The following is a 23,577-nucleotide window of genomic DNA, read 5'->3' as shown; positions in this document are numbered from 1 at the left end:
TGCTAAAATTTTAAAACCCTTTGGATGAAGCACATAATGAAGTATTCATTTTATTACACATTTTAAGCCTCTATGATACAAAAGCTTTGATTTCTTTGGGAGTCAGGGTAAATGAAATTAAGGTTGTATGACATCATCACACCCTCCTACATGCATCTTTGAGAAGGAGAAGCCACTCTGAAACCTGGCACTTGGGACAAACTGCTTCTAATTCTCTGGAGAAGAAGCACTCTTTCTACAGCTGCCTGCCGGCAAGATCACACAGAAAAGTGACAGCAAAGCTGCAGAGCTGCTGAAGGCCCCTTGCCTTACACATGGCAATAAAAAAACTGCACAACAATCCACCACCTGTCAGCAATTTCCAGGTGGCACAGCTATTACTGAAAAATAAACTTATGCAAAAAATGGACTTAAGTACAGATTTCTTCCCAAGTATTTTAAGTCACTCATGACTTTAAATACAGGCAATTTTAACTATTTTTTTTTTTTTTTTACTTTAGTAAGGGCTCAGCAACTCAAGTCCCATTCACAGCCTAGATGCATTCTGCTGATTCTGCAAGAAGAACTAATGTTGGTAACAAAGGCACCAACCAAGAAACAGCAGGACAACCACATGGACACCTCTGGAGATGAGCAGTTAAAACAGTAAGCTACAGGTTAATTTATCTCTAAGTGCACAGCAGGGGGCTTTCTTTGCCAAAAACCATCTGTTTTAAAGTCAGAAGTATTGCAAAGAAGAAGCATGGAATAATTAACTCACATTTAAGTGATCTTGCCTTTGATTTTTTCTGATTTTTTCTAAGATTGCAAGGTTCTCTTTTTCAATGCCTTCATCCTCAGACTTCTTCCCATCAACTGGTTCCTCTTCCTTCATATCATAGTGATCCAGATCTTCAATGTCCTACAGGAGAGAGAAAAGTTAATTGCCAGTAACTGTACTGTGCTTTTCATTCAATGAAACCCTCTCCAAGGGCACATAGGATACAGTCACATACTACATAGCACTACGGATTTGTGATTGTTGGATGCCATTTCTGTTTTGTTCTAACTTCACCCTCAGCCAACATATCCACTGGAAGTATAGGGAGCCTTCATAATACAAATAAAACACAAATTCACAATGTTTCTGGTCATAGAAACAACCTCTGCAAGAAGACAGGAGTGTAGAGAATTAGCCCACTGAAGCAGGTGGCAAACCAGACTAGAGAATCCAAAAGTACCCCAAGTTAGGGTAGCTCCAAGATGTTTCCAAAAAGTAGACTCTTGCAATTAGAATCCTATCTATACTACACTTCTCCCAAGCAGCGATTAACAGATCTGACAGGGCTACAGCAATCCTTCAAGAAAGTTAAATATTAGAAAACTATGTGTACTGCATTCAAGGTTAACATTTCAGCTGAAGATTAGATGCAGTAATTTTGGAATCAGAATACAAGACAAAACTCTGTGGTCGAGCATTCCGATCACACCAGCCAACACTTCAGTTCCATGTTCTGTACCAAGGCACTAAAACCCCTCCACTCTGTATCCTGAGACAGGCTTATCTTGCATCGCTGGGAAGCTCAAATTCAGGGATGCCCCATGTCACAACAAACACACCTGGTGCATTTGACAACAGTTTCCTTCAGCTGTAACAGACTTTACTCTGAGTATTCTTCAAAATGCTCATGTTTCTCCAATGATAGAGCCCAGGAATTGTAAACTGCTTCTCCATTTAGAACTGGGACTAGATAACAGGTTGCAGATATCACTGCCACACACAGTGCCCCCTGACAGCTGATAAATGAGGCAGCCCATTTCTTTTTTGTACAAAGTAACCCAAAGAGAATGCAAAAGGCTACTCTAGCAAACAACCAGAGCCTTGTGGCAGCAGGCTAAGGGACACACCACCTTCACAGAAACACTGGCTCCTGTAAACTTAGTCTGGATCGGGCAAAAAAATGGTGTAAGAAAGGTTGCTTCAAATTAATTTAACAACTGGGTAACATTTAGATCTTTCCTACAGGAAGATCATTTATTCAGAGAGAGTTGTTCCTTCTTACTACACCTTCATTAAAAATCTAAATCTGAAGTACTCAGAACAGTTCCACCATAATAAAGCAGTTCATAGTGGTACAGAAAGCAAGCATCTTGGAGTTATTCTAACATGTAGCAGAAACAAGCAAGAAGGGTAATTCTCACAACTAAAAAGCTCATTAAAGCGAGCACCATGTTGCCAGACATGAACATAAAAGTTCAGTGTGTCTGCTTCGATGTCCTTCCATTTCCTTCAATTTATTACACTCAAAAACTAGCTCACCCATTTAATGAGTAAGCAAACTGATTTACTCTCAGTCTGCTTCAATTTAGGAAGCACTTCCAACTGTATCAGAGCCAGTTCACATGCTGCTTGAAATAGGAGTTAACAATGCAAAAACTTACTGATTTGGCACACAATGTTATGCATTGTTTGACTAAAGCACAAACAGATGTCCAATTCTCTGTATCCAAGTACCTCACAGCTGAGATCTAGGTTTAAGAAGAAAATTTCACTAGTTTTCCAGTTGAAGGGAAAGCTGACATTCAGGTAAACATCCAAATTTTAAATGTCTGTTCTGTTGAGCTCCAGGGAGGTTACATTTTACAATTTAGTTTAATTATTAGCCAGACATTGCAGAGCAAAATGCCAAAATTCTACTGGATTAGGACAACAACCTTATATATAGACATACTTCACCCATATCTTCTTCCTCCTCCTCCTCTGATGTAACTTCTTCTGTTGTTCCATTCTGCAATACATCAATGAAAGTTATGCATAAATTCTGCTTCTTGCTTTCAAAAATCAGAAAGTCAACTCTCAAAGAGAAGCAGTAAATGCAAAAGTTACATGTTAAACTTCAGTCCTTTGCAGATGAGGGTAAGATGCATAAAGACGCTTTCCTGGAGTATGACAGTGAAGAGACTTTGACAAGAAGCAAAAAATAAATAGACTGTGTCAATTAATTCCAACTAAGTTGTAAGGAGAAACTTCAGATTCAGATAGGGAACATCCTATTCTGAGGCAGTGACAAATGCAACAAACATCAACTGGGTTATAACCCACCACTCCTTAACCATGAAATCAGACCATGGCTCTGACTAGAATCCATCTACATTCTAGAAAGAAAAAACTCAACCAACTTTAGACCTGTAGAACTTAGATTCTTTTTCTCACTAGAACTTCCATGCAGCCACTCCTATCATCATGTAGCCACTGCTATTAGACTGTTGGAGGAAATACCAAAACAGGACATTGAGTTCATTTTTGAGACTTTCTCTGTCAGGAAGTCTGAGCTGCAGAAATCCTCAGGAGCATTCTGATGTGCTTGTCCTCTGCTCACTCTTCCTTTGGCAAAGGAGGAGGAATGACACTGATCTAGACAATATATGGGACCAGAGAATCTTCAGTCAGAGTTACTAAGGCCCTTCTAACTTGACGCTGTCTGACATTTCTGCCCAAAAAACCTTCCAAGAGTTTTTGAGTTTCACAGCACATGTGAGACCCTTCACAAAGCTGCACCCTAATAGCACAGCCCATTGCCTGACAGCTGCACTGCTGAGTGGGTAGCTCACAGAAAAGACCTACAGGATTACAATTTGGCACGTGACCAAAAATTAAGCAAGTTATTTGTCATTACTGTAATACTGTCACCACAGGAAAGCCATCTGTTACTCTACAGAAGTATCTTAGCTATCATGCCATCTTAATGTGCACAAGCAAAAGAAGACCCCATAATCTTACTAAAAATACAAAAAAAAAAACCAGTTACTGTCAGTTACCAGTTCTGTTTTCAGCACAATACAAAACATTTTTTTGGTTAAGAAGAACGCCTCACAGGCCTTCACAATTCTTAATTTTTCAAGTGCACTCCCTACCCAAAGTAGCATATGGCCATGATATCCCACATCACTGCAAGGCATTGAAGAAGGACAACATCAACAGTAGTTCATCCAAGCACACACTGTGAAACACATACTCTTCAACAAGGAGCCAAATATTCCAGAAAAAGTAAGTTTGGGAAGCACTCCAAGTGCACAGAGATTAGCTTGAACAGTGTTTAGGAGGGAATTAAACTTGACAGCACTGTTATCACATACACACCTTCCAGTGATACAGAAACTTCAAAGGGAATTGTGTAATTATTATCATTATTAAATGGATTTTGCAAACAAAATTCAAATTAAAGACACCGTAACACAGAAGTGCTTCATATCTCAGCTCTGGTTTACACAAGGTTTAATCATTCTCATTATCTTGTTTCTTGGGGTTAAAAAACCAACTCCTTTATTGGCATAAGAAGGTGTTCACAGCTTTTTAATTTACCTGTCCAGCTGGAAGTGGCTGATCTAACATTTCAACATCTGGATGCTGAGGAAGATTATATAATCTGCAGAGGTCACATATTAATCGTTTCAGCTGCTGCAGAAGCTACAAAAAACAAGAAAACATGGATATGTTTATTTAAACCAAAGCACAGAGAAATGTATTTTGAATTTTCTTCACACATTGATACTGAACTTGAAGTCAGAGTACAGCATTTAAATCTGCTCAGGAGGGAATAAAATTTCCTCTAATTTGCAGTAAAATCCCCACAACAGAAACTCAAGGATGTGGCAAGTTAACAATGACTCCTGTTCATCTTCCTGCATCTAAGGAGAAAGCCATGAGCAGAAAAACAATTTGCCCTTACATCAGCATCTATTCCAAACATCACTATGGAATAAGCAAACGGTCACATTCCATGACACAAAGTGGGCCATTCCCATTTCCCAGCCTGAATAACCAGATCTTCAAAAAACCAAGGAGCAGTTTGGTTTTCTGTATCTGGAATTCCTTTACAGGGCACACAGTAATGCAGCAGGAGCAAGACAAACCCTGTCTAAGTCCCAGGAGCCAGGCAGGCTCTGAGCTGGAGCCCAGGCACTCTGCTTGCTGTATCTTGTGTCAGGGTGAGGCACAGAGTGTTACTATCTCCGACTTGTGTTTCCAACCTGCTGCTTCTGTTAACTGCAAACTATGCAACACTTCGCAATCACCAATGCAAGCCAGAAAAAAAATTTACTGCTGCAGAAACAAACATTCAGTTTGCTCTTTGATCACCACACTAATTCACTTGATTTCTACAGCTGTTCACTTTCTCTAGGCAGCCACAGATTCCAAGTTAAGGCCGAGACATGAAAGACTGTACTACTGCATTTCCTAACTTTCCTGCCTTTCCGCAGCTATGTCAGGAAAACAAAAAAAAACCAAAAAAACCATAAACAAACAAACAAAAAAAAGGACTGCAAAATCCATTCATAAAAGGGTCAACACCTCATTATTTGCAAAATAATACCCTAGATGAAGCTTGCAGAAATTATGCATCCATTTATGGACTTTTCTTCCAGATACCAAGGAGATTTGTCTTGCCACTTGTCAAGGCAGCGTGCAAGACTGTCCTCAGTCATTTCTGACTGCCGCAGTCATTTCTGCACACACACTCCAAAATAAATGCCTGAAGCCTTGCTCTGACCAGTTTAAATGCTCTCACCATACCCCACTGAAGTGAAAAATTCAGTCTCTCCAGGGTTAAGAGCTCATTTCCAAGCCCAAATCACTAGCAGTGATAGGAAAACGCTGCCCTTATGCTGAAAGCTTCAGTGCTTTTCCCTTCTACAGCAGAATTCCACACTACGTTTCATAGGAATGTTATTTATCCATCTGAGGCCACGAACTGACATAACAGCCTGCATTACAACACTACCACACCACGTCCACTGTTCCTGCATCATTCATGACAGTCAACCTAACCCAAAAATAAAGCAGGTATCACCAAAAGGACTGGGGCACCAGCACCACTGCTCTTAGGAGTAGACACATGAGACATGAAAGGCTTTGGCAAAATCCCTTCCGTAGCAGTCACATTTCCAGCACTAAGACTCTATACTTGTTTGAAACTTCGCAGGTAACCAGAACATCAGGAGATCTTTCAGCAGACAGGAATCAGGTTAATCAACCAAAAAGTGAGTTGCCAGATAGAATCACAAGTCCTAGAGCTATTATTTTCAGGCATGTGCAAGATGCTTAAAGCTGCACTGCTACACATTTTGTTGAGAAACTTTCTCTGCACAAAGGTTGCCTCATGGAGAGCTGGAGCATAAACCATACAATTCCAGGAGCTGTAATTTTTCTAACAGAGCCAATAATTTGCTTACATCTTCTGTGAATCATACAAAAATAAATCTAAGCAGTGAGGGAAGACTGCCACCATTGGCATTGTGCTGGACAGTTAGCACTGGCCTTGGAAAAGCAGATAAACACAGTACTGGATGTACCTTGACAGAGAGACAATATGGGCTGGAGAGTTAAGAACTGCTTCCTGTCCTGCTTCCTCCACTCCCCCTCCTCCCCACGACAGGTCCCATCAGCTGAACTGAAACTCAGAAGGTATTTCTGCAGCCAGGACCTAACACGCTGTAAGCTTCCCTCGCTCTCCAGCACAGCAGCCCAAGCAAAGAGCAGGAGCACCCTGGAGACAAGGAGGTGCTGGCACAGCCTGGCCTGAGTTGCAGCTGTACCTGCCAAGGGCCTCCAGCAGCTTTGCATCTTCTCATGTCCACTGGCACCACTCTGTCCCCCAGCATGCTATGTGGCACCTTATCAGCTCCTGTGTGCTTCAGCACACAAACACCAGCTCATCATAAAGGGGGAAGCAGAGACCTGCTGAGAGCAGGGATCCCCTTCCTTGGCAGGATTCTACATTGCAGGGATAGGTAGCTTCATGCAACTCATACTGCATCTCCTTTTTCTAAACCAGCTGTTTTGCTTGAAATCAGTGGCTACAATTTGCAAAGGTGGTGGCAGAGCAAGAAGCTGATCCTGTCTGTACAACTCTTCCACCCTTCTTCCTCATTGCTACATTTTTCTTCCACAGGAATTAATTTAATACCATTGACCTTTCTGCCATGGATCACACCATCACTTATCCTCTGTATAAAAAAAAAAAAATTAAAAAAAAAATCACAGGATAATTTGATCTGAAAGGCAAAGGCACATCTGGAAGACATCTGACCCAGCCCTGTGCTCTAAGCGGGGCCTGGCATGGTTTGGTATGTGTTGGTATGTACATGAATAAACTATCAAAAGAGAAAGCAGATTTCTGTCATGTATCAATAATTTAAATACATTTCCAGGGTAACTTCACAGGCTTGACTAATGTAAAATGAATGCTTAACACACACTTGGAGGCCACTAAAGAAAAGTGAGCTATCAGTACACCAGTAGTTTCCCTGGAATACAAAATAAACAGCAACCAGAACTCAAAACCCAGACGGTAAAAGGAGCAATGTGAATAACCTGCAGAAAGGAAACCCTCAAGTGACCAACTATACCATATTTATAAATTTATTATAATGATTATATTTAATATCAAAATAACAAATTACATCAGTGGAATACACATCCTCTGTAATTTTCAATGCTTCAGGAGTTCTGAGAAGATGGTGGTTCTTCTGGACACCATAATGCTGGTTTGGAACACAAACACCTCTTGGAATTTAGTTTCCTACCTTAATGTCCTGTACATCCAATAATAGTTTAGAAGAATTTTTTCTGAAACCCAGCCTACACTATATGGCTTTTTTATGTATGAAGAGACCTTCCAAATGCAGTGAAAGCATTCACAATTTTAGGATACCTTTGATGATAATAACATCCTGTTGGGTTTACTATGAAACACCCTGTTTCCTGATTACCAAGAAAAATTAATTTAGGAAGTACAGTTTATGCATAGAAAGCATTAATTCTTCTATGTGTCTCTACCTACACCCACAATAGCTATATAAAAATAAATGCATCATTACATCTTAGCCTACCACTGATAAAGTGCTGAAGAAGGGTACAAATGGAAACAGGAAAGCAATAGTCACCTGGAGTGTGGCCATTACTTGGCTATCAGGCAGCAGTGACAGCACCTCCCCTGGCCTCCCCCACACTCAGCAGCCTCGGGCAGTTTCAGAGTACAGCAAAGCTGATTCCTGCATTTTCACTCCCAGTACAGGAATAGCTGCTGCCACAATGAGAGCTCACAAGAGACAAGATTCTTCCCTGAAATGCTTCCATGTGGAACTTAATCTAAAATACTAACACAGAAGCAGCTTATCCAAGCTGTAAACATACTTATGCCAGGAATTGTGTACTTACTCTTGACATTTTTCATGCAAGTTTAAGGTCTAGAGTGTGAGAATTAAAGCTGCCTCTCTGAATTTAAGCCCATTTCCCTATTCTCTTTAAAAAGCAAGCCTCCACATACTGTAGACTTACAGTTAACATCTCATGAAATAAGGCTGGAGGCTTCAGACTTGCATCATGCAACTTCCATCATATTAAACAGAAAAGGGAATTGCAGTAAGATTTCTCTTTTGCACAGCACAGCCACTAGAAGGCAGATGGCAGTTTCATACTTAGGAATTCTAAAGCATGGTGATTTTCAGAAGGAAATTCAGGAGACACTAGGGGCTGAAAGAATTCTGTTGCCTCTTCATCTGCTGCCTGAAACTTATCCAACGTAGACAGCCAAGCAGCTAAGCTGTCCAAACCTGATGATATCCATGCTGATCACATTCTTAATAACCCTTCAACACTTTCAGCATTTCAACAAATTTTCATAGCAAAAGCAGCATGCTGGTGCAAGGTAACTAACAGTTTCAGACCCACAGAAGATATTCCAGGAAGCACACGTATGATTTCAACATCATAAACCAGCTTTCATTTTACCATGTCAAATGACAAGGCTTCCACATGTCAAACATTTGTGCCTGAAGAGCATGTTCTTCAGTTTCCCAACAGCTGACAACTGTCCCATGTCACAAAGCAGGCAGAAAGGGCAGTGCAATATGAAAGGCTGAACCAGGGTACATGTGCAAGCACTGCTTTAGCACAGCTGAGCTCCTGGAATAGTCCAAAACCTTTTTCCATTCGAAATTTGACTGCTCCAGTAACTTTTGAGTTTTGAGCAACATGGCAATAATGATCCTTCACCTGCAGTAAATTACATGAAAGCTAGTTTGAAACATTCTAGATTATTCTAAATTAAACAAAGTGAATTTTTATGAGTCTGTGATAAATTAGAAGCCTTTGGATTTTTAGATGTAGTCCCTATCCCTTTCTACTCTGCTGCAAAAAGTCTGAGTGAGCTGCTCCATGCCATTAAAAGGGAGGGGGCTCCATGGGGAAAAGTTGCAGGGAGAAAAAAAAAAATAAATATTCAGAGCAAAAAAAGAAGTCAGATTTTGCAGTGCAAGTATTTGTCTCCTCAACCACTCCCATGTGCCTTCAGCTTGGCATAGGCCAGTGCAGGGTGGATTCCTGAGAAACCAATGGGCCATCACAGGTGTCTATTACATCAACCCAGCAGTTTTTACATGGGCAAGTACAATCTTGATAGCAGGAGCTGTTTTCTTACCAGCTACACAGGCAGCCTGTGTGCATGTGCAGTTCAGCACAGCAAGTCCCATGCATGTTTACAGCAAAGCTTTCAGCCTCTTGCTCTTGCAGGCAGCTACACACAGGAAATCTCTTTCAGAACCTTTAGGCTGAGTATCAGCCACACCAGCTTCAAGCTGCACAAATCTGGAAAGCGTCTTCAAGCAAAAAGCTCATTTGGTCAGGTTTTCTGCTACTTCCCCTTTCTGTGTCTTTCTAGGCAAAAAACCTTACAGACTAAGATTTAAAAGAATCTGAATGTAGTTCACTATAAATTATATATTGAAGTAGAAAATACAGAAATGTACATCTTGCGCAGTCAGATCCAAGAAAATGCATGAAAACACTAGTGTTCCTCTACAATTGTTTTTAATTATGGCAAGGCCCACAAAGACTCTCACTTTTATTAGTTTCCTAATTACTTCTGCTAGAAGTCAAATGCATCCTAAACTATCTTCAGAAAAAGACACTTATACATTCGTATTTAAGGCTGGATATCCTAGATCAACATTATCCCCGAAAACAGAACAAGTAGTAAGTTTTCCTAAAAAAAAAAAAAAAAAATCCAAATTTTTTCCCAAATCAGACAAATGCTAAGCACATAATCCATGCAATAAGCAATATTCTGCAGACTGATTTGTTTTATATGCATCACATTCATGCCTACCAAAATAAACATAAAATGTTCATATCATCTATTAATAAAGAGCACCTGAGTTTGTCAGCATGCTGAAATGCGCTCTTGTAGCACTAACTTCATTTGTACTGAAATTTATTTCCAAGCCCTATTCAAGGACAGTTTCCTACACAGAACAGGAAGCTAATTTTTATATTTATGTGCCTTTACCCTGAGCTCCCATCACTACATGAAAAGGTTATTTAAGTAAGAGAGAAGGCTTGACAGTTTTCTGAAATACAAAATAACCATCAGAATCTGTATAGAAAGATTTCCTTGAAGCAGCAATTGTCCAAAGTCGCAATACTTCTTAAATGTATCATCACCTAAGGAACATTCTGATGAACCAGAAGCTATAAGGTCAAGTTTCCCCTGAAAGAAGGGAAGAATTCAAGAAACTCAAGAATTCTTAGTATTATAGTCATGTTTTGGAGAATACACATTCTCAAGAGTACAAAGCTATACCTCTGCAATTGATTTCTATGCAAACAAAACACTACAACAGCTGTCTTATTCCACAGTTAACATTTTCATCCACTTCACTATTTAATTAAAACTTCACACTAATTACTGGGGCTGAAACTTAACTTCTTTTAAAGAGTAAGCATTGAAGTAATTTTTTCTTTCTTGCCTCAAATATTTTGAATTACTTTTGGCTCGTAAGTTTTTTTGGAAGAGAATGTTGTGTTTATAAAACCCTCCCAATAACCCTAAAACTGAACTAGTTGACCTGCTTGTTAATGTGACAAAGCCAAGTAAACACACAAGCCCAAGTAAATGGGCAAAATAACCAAAATACTTCACTCACCAGAGTATTGCTCTTCTTAATATCTTCTAAACGCTCTAAGACTGAAGTCAGGTTTGGGTCATCTGATTCTACAAACCATATTGGTGATGAAGAGGGGTAAGATTCCTGTTTAAAAAAAAAACAAAAAACAAAAAACAAACAAGACCCAACAAATAAACAAAAAATCCCAAAGCTTTTAAAAATCATTTACACCCAAAATTTCAGAATACAGTATTAATATCACCATTTATCTTTTACCACCTTTCTCTTACTCTTTGTCAGGTAGCACAGAAGCTTTTCACACCACATTCTCAGGCAATGCAAAAGAAATGGAAAGAAATCAAGCCAACTGGTTCTTCTAGTATTTCAACCTATTTTTGTCTTTGTCAGATGATGGATATACATAAGAAACATGTCTACAAAACAGTGCTGAAATGTTTGAAACCTTGGGGGCAGGCAGAGCAGGAGGGAGAAATTTAAAAATGCAGTATGGGTGATAATCAGTGAAAAATGGAATCACAAGTAGTACATGCTGAAGAATAAAACTGACTCTGATTCTTCATACAACCAGAGCTTCTTGCAAAGGAAAGTTGTGAAAGCAATGAAACCTGGAGTGCTTAGATTTCCTCCTCAAACAGGATTACTGAAACTCTTCTAGCACCGACCCACAGACAAGAGCAATAGAGGTCCACCCTTGCAGGACAGTTCCACTGGCACACCACAGTGCCAAAATCTCTTTTCCAATTCCAGTTTTCCCCTCACACAGGTTTGGTAACACTGGTAATGGAAGATACCATGTAACTTCCAACTCAACAGCAAGTGTACCTCCATATCCTGGATGTGTGTGGATTTTACTTGTTTTGTTTTAGTTATTTAAGGAATTCTCCACTTCTCACCCTTTCAATTAAATTTTAGTAGCTGAGGACAAATTGCTGAACCTCGGTTTTATCACCCAAATACTATCTTCATATCCCCAGGGAATTTTAATTCATTTCCCTCACTGCAGTTGAAAAGGGAAAAAAAGATCCATCTTTCTCATCCCAGAGATAACAAATTATGCTTCATTCTTCAACAGTTAACAAGCAAGGTTTGAAAACTGGAGAAAAACACAAGCATATCAGAACTGGCTTATAATAAAGTGTATATCCTAAATGCCCTTCTATCTGAGGTTCTGAACCCCATAAACAAAGCCGTATGACTAAAGGACATCAGCTTTGGCAAAACACACTGACACCATACTCCAGAGAAGTTCTACATACAGAGGTCTAAAATTCCCACCTGCAAACTAAAGCCTTTGCATAAACTTATTTTTTAACGAGTTCAATCCCCTCAAGTTTATGTATATTTTTTTTCTTAAATCACAGCTAAAAACTCCTTAAAGGAACACATTATAATCCCAGTATCTTTAGGAAAAGACAAGTTATTCACACCTTTCATTTTCACTCCAAAGCACACTATAATATATTTTGCTTGCTCTTTGTATGTAACCTAAAGCCATGGTAGTAGTGTTTACCCTACTACCATTCCTCTTAACTTCATGAGATGGACACATAAGTTTGAGTCTCAAGCACATCTGGGTCAAACAAGTATTCAGGCAGTGGGGCCACAGTCAGCAGATATTCCCTTGTGCTGCTCCCCCACAAAGCACAGACCTTGGAATATCTATTCCTGACTAACTAAGGCCTAATAACTCAAATATCTGTTGAGAAAGTCCAGTGCTCAGCTTGCCAAGATTTATGGCTAAGGTAGGCTTACAGATGTGGTTTAATTCCCTTCCTTTACACAACACAGAACCTGAGTGCATTTTCTCCTCAGTTTCACTTACTACATTAACCACTATTTCTGTGGGAGAAACAAGGCTTGTTTCCCTGTTGCCACTGGGTTCCTAAACCGCTATTTTTAGCTAAACTTCATTAAAGGTACTGCAGATTTTGTACTGATAACACCTCACTCATTTTTTACTGACATGCAACCTACTTGTGAAGTTTTCTGCACTTCTCCTCTCAAGCCTCTCCCACTACACACAGAGCTGGATGTGCAGGGGGAACATCCCTCAGAATCTCTGCCTGAGTATTTGTTTGGGTCTCAAGCACATCTGGGTCAAACTTCTCTGTCCAGCTCATGACGTTAAGAGAAAGGCTCTAGGGTGGACTTTGCTACCATGGCTTTAGGTTACACCAACATTCCCATCAAGAAATACAAAGAGCAAGCAAAATCCATTCCAGGATTCACCAAGCCATCTGTTTCTTAAATCCCTAGACTCAACAGAACAAAAATATTTGCCAGATACAGTCACATTCGGACTGTGCACACATGCACCATTCAGCTAACAGGTATTTTTGGCTATTTTTAATCAAGCACTTTTAAAATATGTTAGTCCAGACCTATACAAGTATATTAATTGCAAAGATTTACAGAAAACTTGCTAGTCCTCTCTTCTAAATCATATCTGGAATCTGAAGACTGCTTAGAAAGTGGAATTCAACTCTTTCCTGTCTATATTCCCTTTTTTCTGACAAATTTACTTCTCCTTTCTCCACCTGAAGAATTTAAGGAACACCCCCATAGTAGGACATTCCTTATTGCAACCAGTATTTATTCCAGTCTGGGGGCCTATATAATGATTTCCTCCAAAATACCTGCAGCATGTGTCACCAGCCAGGGACAGGACTGACAGTGCAGATCTGTGACCCAGCAATCCCACTGGGAGCTTAAATACACTGCAGCAGCTACCTGAACTGCAGTGCTGCTGCCTCCTGCTCTGAGTGACTGTCTTTGTGGTTTACACTCACTCCATTTCCAGCCCTGAAAACAAGCCCTCCTGTAGGTGAGACAACCTACAAGGACCCAGCACTGCTTGGATTATTAGGGTATAGCACACATGAATGACTATGCCCTAAAAACTATTAACTATTCCAATTTTTAGTCTGATCTAGCTTTCGAAACATGAATGGGAAGAGTGCACTTCTCAGAAAGGCTCTTCTTTTAACACTGCAAGCATATTTACTCCGCTGTATCAGAAAATACTTCAAGTTTTAGATTTTTGGAATATGATTAATTGCACATTCCAACTTTATCACAACAGATGCTTAATAGTAAAATACAAATGCAATCTAACTTCCATTTTGTTGTGTCACTTCTTAATTCTTCACACTTACCAATAAATACATTAACTTAATTTAAAAATTGCATAAATGGCATTAGGTTTCTTTAGATCTCCAAGTAATCCATATTCTTTGGAACAGCTGATTTCCACATGGATGTGAGTCACTGTATTTTGAAATACAGAATTCACACATGAACTTCACTCTGAACCTGAGATATAAAAAGGCTCAGGGGTTTGTAATAACCACAGTAGGCAACTTAAAGCTAAGCTTCTGGCTTGTAAGGTCAAACAACTGAACTTCACACAAGCTAATTCTGTTGAGAGAATTAAGGCAGCTTTTTCTTCTGTATCTGCATGCTATAAAGATAAGAGGTAGATTTGAGCTGTGGTGTCATGTAGGGAACACAGGCTTCTCCAATACATCATTTCATGAGAGGAGCCCTAAAATAGCAGTGATTTTGCTATTAATTGTTAGTGGCTGAAAAGCCCCATGAGTGTGGCCTTTCAGCAGAGAGCTGCCATGCAGTGACTTTGTGCCTGTGATGTCTCTCAGCTGCACAGTTCTCAGAACACTCAGTATTGGAGAGGTTTTATGTAACTGCTGCTTTTCTGCTGCTCTCCACCAGCCAAGGCAGCACTCCTGCCCAGAGGAGGCTGTGGGGCCATCGCTGACCTCACAGGCTGCATGTTTACAGCAGCACAGATACAATCACAATTCACAGCATCATCACTTCCAGAGACTCTTTGTATTAGCACCAGGACAGACTGGGAGCTTTGTCAATGCAAATGCTTCTTTGACAGAACACAGTGAAAGAATTTAGCCCACTAATAAACACACCAAATACAAAGGGAATAAAACAGTGCACTCCTGTCATGGGGACAATTTCAAAACTGATCACAATAATTTAGGAAAACCACCATGTTAGAAGAATACACATGGGATCTCACTGCTCAGACATTCCATTACATCCTCTGTAAGAGCACTACTTACATTTAACAATTTTGCTAACCAAAAGGGGAAAAAAAAGAAAAAAGAAGCAGCAAAATGTGACAGAAGATTCCAGGAACACACACATTAAGACAGCTTTTCCTGGGCAGGATCTGTCATCTAAGTATATCCTATCTAAGCTCTCATCCTTAACAGTAAGGCCATTTCCTCACACTGTTATATAGTATTTATCCTGCTTTCTAAAGCTACAGTGACACAATTTTGACATTAGTAAGAGACTTTTAAATGAGACACTTCTAAATTACTACAATACTGTTAGAATGGTGAAGTTGCTAAATCAAAACAATACATCTTGCCTTCATTCTTAACATTAGAACAACCTGTACCTGCAGTTTGCTACAAGGCAGAAGAGTAATCATCTCTCCTTGTACACAACTGAGCCATTTTATCACATCTAAATGGTAAGAAAACACATTTAAATACATGGCCACTACATTATGGTTTAAAATCACAATGATGTGGTGACAGTTCTTAATTTTCTTTAATTTCCCGATCATACTAGATGGAAAAAGTGTGGGGGTGGTTTCTTTAAAAAAATCCTTAGCATACTGTCTGAACAAATTTCAATCAGTTTTATTTCTTTTCTGTTTGTCAGTTTTCACAAAATCCCCACCATAGACAGAACCTAGTTCTATTCTTTTTATACCAGATACAACCAGAACTCAGCTCATTTTCCTAACAGTCCTTCTAATGATTTTCTCAGTCCCCAGATTTTTCTTCTCCCTCCTTTATTTACAAAACACAGAACACCAAACTCCCAGGTCTTTTAAGCAGGTTAGATACTCTGAGGAGGCTGGAAAGAGACATTCTTGCTCAGCCAATCTTGGTAATGAAGCAAATCCTAATGGAACGAGACGTCTCAGAGGCCTAATGCAATCTTCTCAAGGTGAATACATTTGCAGCTATAAACGCATGCCAAATAATTGATTTTAAATCACAGATGGCTTTCCAACTTTGTCCATTTAATTAAACAGCAGAATCAGATCTTTATTACAGGTCGTATATACATCCACATGAACACTCAATAAATACTGAAGAATAAACAACAATTAGCTATACTTCAATACACATTATTTGCAATTGTTAGTCAATCATTCACTTTTTTCCCCCACCTGTATCAAGCTGTCTTTAGAGGAAAAACCCACAGAGCTGATATTAACAAAAACATCAGGATTTAGGAAGATAATTATTAAAGCCAAACTTTAGCTTGGTAACCATAAAACACTAGTACTTACAACTACTTAAAACAGCATTAGTTGTGATTACACAACGGACAGATTGTTTCCCACTATTAGAGGCCAAATTTTCCAAAGGCAGCTGAAGAAGCAGCAAGCATTTTCTACCACTAGCAGCTCAAGTGCCAGAGAAATCCACAGGCTTAAGAATTTTTAAAAGCCAGCAGATTGTCATCTGCCCTCTCAACCAATCCTTTAGAATAATTAAGAAAAAAAATATGAAGAATCACTTTCAATGAATGTAATCCAAATCCAACTATTTCCCAGAAACCTCCAGTTACTTAACCTCCCCAAATTTTTATTTGCAAACATTCAGACACCACCATTTGCTGTGTTGTATAGATCAAGTCACTGAACATTACAATACACTTAACACTTGCAATTTCGGTATGAAAAATTTGTCATTTCTTAAAGAATCTAACATGTCAGTGATTCAGAGTTCTAAAAGATAAGTGTTTGCAATGGAGGTTTTAAAATGAAATTTAGTATTTGTGGTAGCAAGGAAGCAAAGTGAATTTTAAACATCACTACCAAACAAGAGGAACTTGCTTTAACATGCTTTTCCTCTTGAATTTTGAAATGGTATATAACATGCTACTAACCTGCCCAGAGGCAAGCCTGTATAGCTTTCCTTGTCTTCCACCCTCCCTGGAGCCTGCCAGGCTCAGTTCAGTGAGAGCTCTTGTAACAAGTCCTGCGTTATCAAGGCAGGGAGTTCAGCTGTCTAAAATACACATCTCTCTACAGCACACTAAATTACTGCAATTCTACTCTCAAATTTCATGGCTGTATTGACAGCTACAGCCTCCACATGACAATCCTAGGTGAAGCACCATCCTTTGGTAGGATCCCTGGGATTGCAAGAGCTTAATCACCTTGCACCTCTAGGGAGGAAGGTGAAAGAATCCCCTAATCCTGTTCTGTGTCAGCTCTGCTAATGCACTCAGTGCTGCAGAGGCCAAATGCCTTCAGGAGCACATTAAATCAACACAATAACAGGGTCACAGCTGGCCTCTCCCACACTCTCCAGGGAAGAAGGCAAGTGTAGCAGGGCACCTAGTTTTAGAATTGGTCATGTCATTAAATACAGCCATGCTAGAGAAGGGAGGGTCAAAGGTACGTGCCTTGGGGAACAGAAGGACCATAACAAATCACAACTCTATAGATGCCAGTAAAATTCACTCTGCAACCACAAATTGTCCCAACCAAAAACATAGTTCTCTGTACAAACAAGTCCTACCGACTACAGAAGGCTACCACAAAGCAGCCAGGAGGAAATGTTTGTTGTGAGTATACAGAACGGATCTGGAGATCCCTTCTGTCTTCCCAAGGCCCTTGTGAGTGCAAAGCCACTGCCCTGCTGTCACATCAGGTGTCACATGCACAGTGTGCTGCTCTGACACTGCACCTTCTCCAGCTGCCTTCTGCATGAATGCACAGGGACCAAAGCATGGCTCCACATCAGCTGAGAGCTTACTCCATGGAACACCTCTTGTAAAATACAGACTATTCAGCAGCATCTCTAAGTGCCAGTCTTCACTGACAGCCACCACAGAACTAAGGAAGTCTCAACAGGGACAGTATTTCAATGGCAATTCACTGGTGTATAAATTATTCCAAAATCCAAGCAGTTTGTAATCTGCACCTTCACTCACACTAATTCATTAGTTCAACCCAAGCTCACAATTCTCTAGAAATTATGGAATCTTTAACTTCTTAAAATTTGTATACACCCAAGACAGAAAATAACATTTTATGAAAAAAAAAAATCCTGAAAACTTCAGCAACTACTGGTTTCAAACAGGCACATACAAGAGGCCATAACTTCAAAATTTGTGGAATAATCCAAGATATTTTAGGGTTTTACTTCCATATCTTTCTGTCCAGGCACACACATACCTCACTGCTCAAAACATCACTAACTGATAAGAAGCCAAAACATCTACAACCAAAGCAGCAAAGGCACAGAACATCCTTTCAAATGGTCACAAACATGAATGCAAATGTGGCATTATAATTCTTACATTTCTACTGGCCAAGTTTTTATGGCCAGTTGTTCTTCAAATTACCTGATTATGCAAAATGTCCCAACTGCCAATTCCCATATGTGAAATTGCACATAACCCTGGGAAAAACAGGTTTATCAAAGTCTCTTATCAATTGCCACAACCTTGTTCTCTCTCCATACCAAGCAAAAGGCAGGAGGCTACTTGTCCAGTGGAACAGAGAGACACAGAATGAAAACATTAATTTGGAGCATAAAAGAAAAAAATGCACTCCTCTGATAAAACAGTTACTGTGAAGCACCATTTTACTTTACTCTCCACATCATCACAATGCAGCACATCATCTCTCCACTCAAGGAAATTCACAGAAAAAAACAAACACACTTAACACTTTTGTCCAGACCCAAACTAAAAATCCACCAGATGTTACTGGACTGCTGCTCAAACACAGCCCAACACTACAGGACTGCATTAACAGCATAGCAAGTCAGCTGGGTAGTCTCTCAAAACGTGTACTACGGTGGAGGGCCAGCCTAAGGGAGCTAAGGAACATTGCTTTGCCAATGTTAACAGCAACAAATAAAGTTAAGCATCCTCCACACCAAGCAAAGCTCACAACACTGCTGGAGAATAAGTGACTTGCTTACTGGGAACATGGCTGTGGACCCAAGGCTGTGTCCAGGTTCTGACTACAGCACCTCAGAGCAGCAGGATCCAGCTGTCCTGCTCCTCACACTCAAAAACCCAGAGTGCACTTGTACCCTCAGCTGGCTAGGTGTCAGAAGCAGCTTTTTGGGAGCCCTCAGACACGAGGGGATCTTTAATGTACAACTTGCACATCCACTCCAGCTGGCAGGGCTTTACTGAGAGCAGCTACACACGTGAGCTCAAGAGAAAGGTATTTTGCAAATCTGATTCTGCAACGCTCCCTTTACTACCAGTACAGGATCTGATGTGTCCAAATTCCTGCAGGAAGTCTGGTTACTTGAAACAAATTATCAACTCATTCTAATCATCAAGAGTTATTAATTACCCACCTCTGCAACTATACAAGCCAGTTATCATCAACATGAGTGTCACAAAGCCAGAGCAACATGAAATGGGTTCTAGTATGGCTAGAACAGAACTGGTTATAACTAAAGTTATGACATCTCTCTCTCACCAACTTAACTCCAGAAAGCTTCCTTGCAGACCTGCTCTCACCTTTATCACTTACACAGTTACTCCACAGTATGCAAAGTATGATATCGCCTCTGCTGACACCCAAAAGATCCAGGCTTCTTCTTCCTCTAACTTCAGAAATCTACATCTTTCAAGCGTTCAAATCACTCAGCATCCCCTTTGATCTTTCGCCCTTTCCCCTCTCTGAGAACAATCTTCCTCTTTTCCACCCTTTTCCTTTGCAAGCTTGCTGTAGTCCAGACACACCTGCAGGTAGAAGGACTTTTCATTCTCACCCATGGCTGAGAGAGGCCCTGCTGCTCCTTACACCTGAGAGCCTTCCAGCCACCACTCAGCAGGCTCCCAGCTCTCCCCTCAAAGGACCAGGGACACAGCTACCCTGATGCTGCTTAGCCACAGCCCTTCAGACTGGAGCCATTTAGATGAAACTTTGTTCCCCACGTGCAAAATTTCAGTACCACAGAGTTTAACCAGTGTTTACCATTAATAAGTTAAATACCACAACTCTTACCACAGTTATTTCCTACTTCAAAAATTCAAGGAAGCCTGTGATATCTTGAACACCACTGCTCAGGAACGCTTTGATTTATTTTTTCTAATGCCACTCTACAAGTTCTAACAGAGTTTATGTTCCTGCCTTCCTTAATATACACTGAAGAAGCTCCTGCAAGATCTCCAACTGCACTGAATTATTCTGCTCCAAGGGGGCAAAAGATTATGAGCTCAGAAAAAGGAGAAGACAGTTCATATTAAATGTTCAGAAATCATATATTAGCTGCTCTACAACACTTAGTGCACCAAGATGTCTTGTAAGCAAGAGATAGAGGAAAAAAATCCCCAGATGCAAGGTCATTATTTTCATACCATGCTTAGAGATTACAGCTAGATGCAAGGCATCAGTAAGACAAGCAATAATTGATATGCTTGATTCCACCAGAGATCAACTGAGAACTACTGTGATCATATTAGCTTCAAGTGTACTGCATACAGGCAGACTGACTGAAAATATAAATGCTAAATGGCACCTTCTTAATACAATCAGTCATTTAATTTTGCAGTTGTCTTCCAGGAGCTAGTGAAAGGTCATTTTTGTTCCTCCTCCATAGCTTGTAGCTAAAGAAATACAGTAGAACACATACTAAACCATCAACTGTCATGTCTCTTAAAAACAGAATATTACCATTTAGAGGAAAAAAAACCCAAACCCCTAATAGTCCAGTCAGGAATTCAGGCATTTACAACTTTTCCAAACCTCAAAAGGGCAAACAACCTGACAGCACCAAACAGTAGTCCTCACTGAGGCGTAACTAAAATAGCAGTCATTACTGTGAATCAACTTCTACAAACATTTGTTCCTATTAAGAAATTTCACCTCCTCTTTTTTTTTCCCTAATAATAATACTACTACTTACAGAAGTGTCCCCATCTCTGCATCTTGCAGTCTCCAAGAGTCAAGATTTCTCAAGTAAACAAACTCCTGGCAGTTAAGTGTGGTGCAGCTGTAAGTGTAACAACCAGGCAGGGTGGAGGCCCAGGGTGCCACCCCAGCCACTGCAGCCAGGAGAGGTCAGTGCCCAGTGCCACCCTGCCTGCAGCTCTGCCTGGATCCAGCAGCTCCCACTCAGTGCCGTGCCCCCGTTGTGCCGGAATAGCTGCTCATGCAGCTAAACCAGACTGGAAAATAGTTCAGATCAACAAGAACTCACTAAAGAATTTTTACATGCCAGCCAGGTCCTTAATGCAGCAAACTCCTTTCCAGCCACCTCCCAAGGCACACAGCCTCTGCTGGTCTGCAAAAAGCAGTACATTCCACTAATTACAGAGTGCTCAGAACACCATCACACCTTCTTACCAACATGCACAATTTTCAATACATGCTGAGGATATCAACAAGGCATCAATACACAAAACCTCCTGAACAGCTCACAGGATGAAGGCTGTTAAGTAAAAATAATGCAATTCTTCCTACAAATCTTTAATTATCAAGTTGAACAGAAAGCTCTTCCAAGGACCACAACAATCCCAGTTCTGAGGTTACTGTATCATCAACTCACATGAGCAACCTACTGGAAATGAACGCAATTTACTGTACACTGAGACCTCAACATATGCCAGCATTTCTATTTGAAGCTTACCATCATGGCTTTCTGGGTTATTTTAGGAGGACTACATAGCTTGTAGGGAGGACAGAACCATCTTTAAAGTCCTGAAGTTCTGGTTACAGCCTTTCACATATCACACAACCAGACTGCAGTGTCAGAAAGGTCTTGTCTTCCAGACACAAAAGATTTCTCCTACTCCTTTTTGCGATTTTCTTTTTCCAGTTACAGTTTTGACATAAAAAGAGAAATCAAAACCCTCACTACTCTTAAGTTAACTTTTTGTTAGTTTAATTTTGGTTTGCTAAATAAAACAATACTAAACCTGGTCAATTCCTCTTGCATGTTATGTTTGATAATATTTGCAGGAGCATCTTTTTTAAAATCAGGTGTATCTAACCCTAGCTAAAAAGTACATACTATCAAGATAAAGTGGTTTTTTTTGCGTATGCTTTTATACAGTCCTGGCATCCACATGCTGCAAGATAAAGGTCTTAACATCACTACAGAATGCCTAATGATGTACAAAAAAAATAAATCTATGAACAGAATGCCTCATTTCTTGTGTGGTTACCTCTGTGTACAAATATTTCAAAAAGGTTACCAGTTGTCTTAGCACTAGTGAGGAGTGAGTTCAATATGAAAATCCTGTGCCTTTGAAGAACTGTCCCAGGTTTCAATACACTCACTCTCTGTATATACCCACCTTGTCAAAAGCTTCACAGTTAATAGCTTTTCATCCATTCTAGTTTTAAGGGAAAATACAGTCTTCTCCCAACAACTGCAGCTACCTGCAGGCAGCAACCTTTCCAAGTCTTTCATAGCAGCTTCCAACTCCAATTTAGCAGCAGGGTATTTTTCAGCAGAAGCTGCTTCTTTCCAAGAGAGAAGCAGGAGTTTACTGAGTCAGCCACATCACCTGAACTGAACAGCTGAAGTATGAAGGATGCCACTGCACATCACAGCCCTGTATCTGTGTAGGGCAAACCTGCTCCCACCCAGGATTGGCATAAACCCCCACTCTACTTGCAACGGTCACTTGAGGATACAGAACTTCAACAGGAATTTTGTGTATGGGTAGAGAGATAAAAATATCCAGCTTCTCTTTAAAGAGATGGCATAAAAAATACAAAATGTTTTACAGCCATCCAGACTAGTCCTTTTCCTTGAAATAACAAGGAAAAGACTTCAATGTAGAATAAGTCTAACACACCCTTTGCAATACTATGACTAAGTCTGATAAGGTACCAAACTGAAACCAGATTGTACTGAAGGACACTTACCTAAAGTCATGATCAATAAACACACTCCTCTAAGCAAGGCCATAGGCTTGATACTATTTCAAAACACTTGAGGAACAAGGTTTATTGATCAACTGGGATAGTACTGTGAACTAAAAAGAAAACCTGAGAAAAACAGAAATAACACTCCAAATGGGAGTTATGCTGTTGGCATAACAAAATGGGAATGTGAAGGTACACAGCCTGAACAAGTTCAATAATTAGACAGTTCTCAGGAATAAGCAGCAATGTTTCTGACAGGGGTGACTCCACCCTGAAGCGTCTCATTTAAAATAATCTGATTAACCATGTAAACTCTAATACAGGTCACTACCAGAAATAGTGAAGGACAGACTCGGGAAAAGTTTGGCTGCCACTCTATAAACAGAAGACCTGTCAAGCAAAATGTGTCTCACTTTAATTTCAAGCAGGGTTCATTGCCACAGATACAGCATCCCTGAGATGCTACAGCCAATACTGAACTTTGGTAGTTCTACAAACTTACACTACAGAGACAATCAGCAAATAATCTTACTGAGAAATGCCAGTGACAGACTTCTCAAACTGTGAATTTTGGTCTAGAAAACATGTGAAGATCCACACAGTTCCTAAGTACATATTCTCCCTCACCTCTCCAGTGGAGTATTTCCTCTTCCCTCTAGGCCAGAGAGGAAAAAAAAAATTTGTTGGGAACATCAGAGCCCACTTAGTTATCA

General features: G+C 40.1%; 1 protein-coding gene across 2 annotated transcripts in view; it reads right to left on the bottom strand.

The window, feature by feature from the left end:
- Positions 1-23,577, bottom strand: part of UBE2Q2 (ubiquitin conjugating enzyme E2 Q2) — a 44,596-nt gene that overhangs the window by 17,880 nt on the left and 3,139 nt on the right. The window contains exons 2-5 of one of the 2 annotated variants that reach the window (XM_062501769.1): positions 10,966-11,070; positions 4,343-4,447; positions 2,712-2,768; positions 761-901 (exon numbers count right to left, since the gene is read on the bottom strand). In XM_062501769.1, coding sequence (XP_062357753.1) covers positions 761-901; positions 2,712-2,768; positions 4,343-4,447; positions 10,966-11,070 — 408 coding nt within the window. The remainder of the gene's footprint in view (positions 1-760; positions 902-2,711; positions 2,769-4,342; positions 4,448-10,965; positions 11,071-23,577) is intronic. The other variant, XM_062501770.1, reaches the window with a different exon arrangement.

The sequence above is a fragment of the Cinclus cinclus genome, chromosome 13 (genome assembly GCF_963662255.1).
Source record: "Cinclus cinclus chromosome 13, bCinCin1.1, whole genome shotgun sequence".
NCBI lineage: Eukaryota > Metazoa > Chordata > Aves > Passeriformes > Cinclidae > Cinclus > Cinclus cinclus.
The sequence above is the reverse complement of the archived record's forward strand: the minus strand, read 5'-3'. Positions and strand labels throughout refer to the sequence as shown.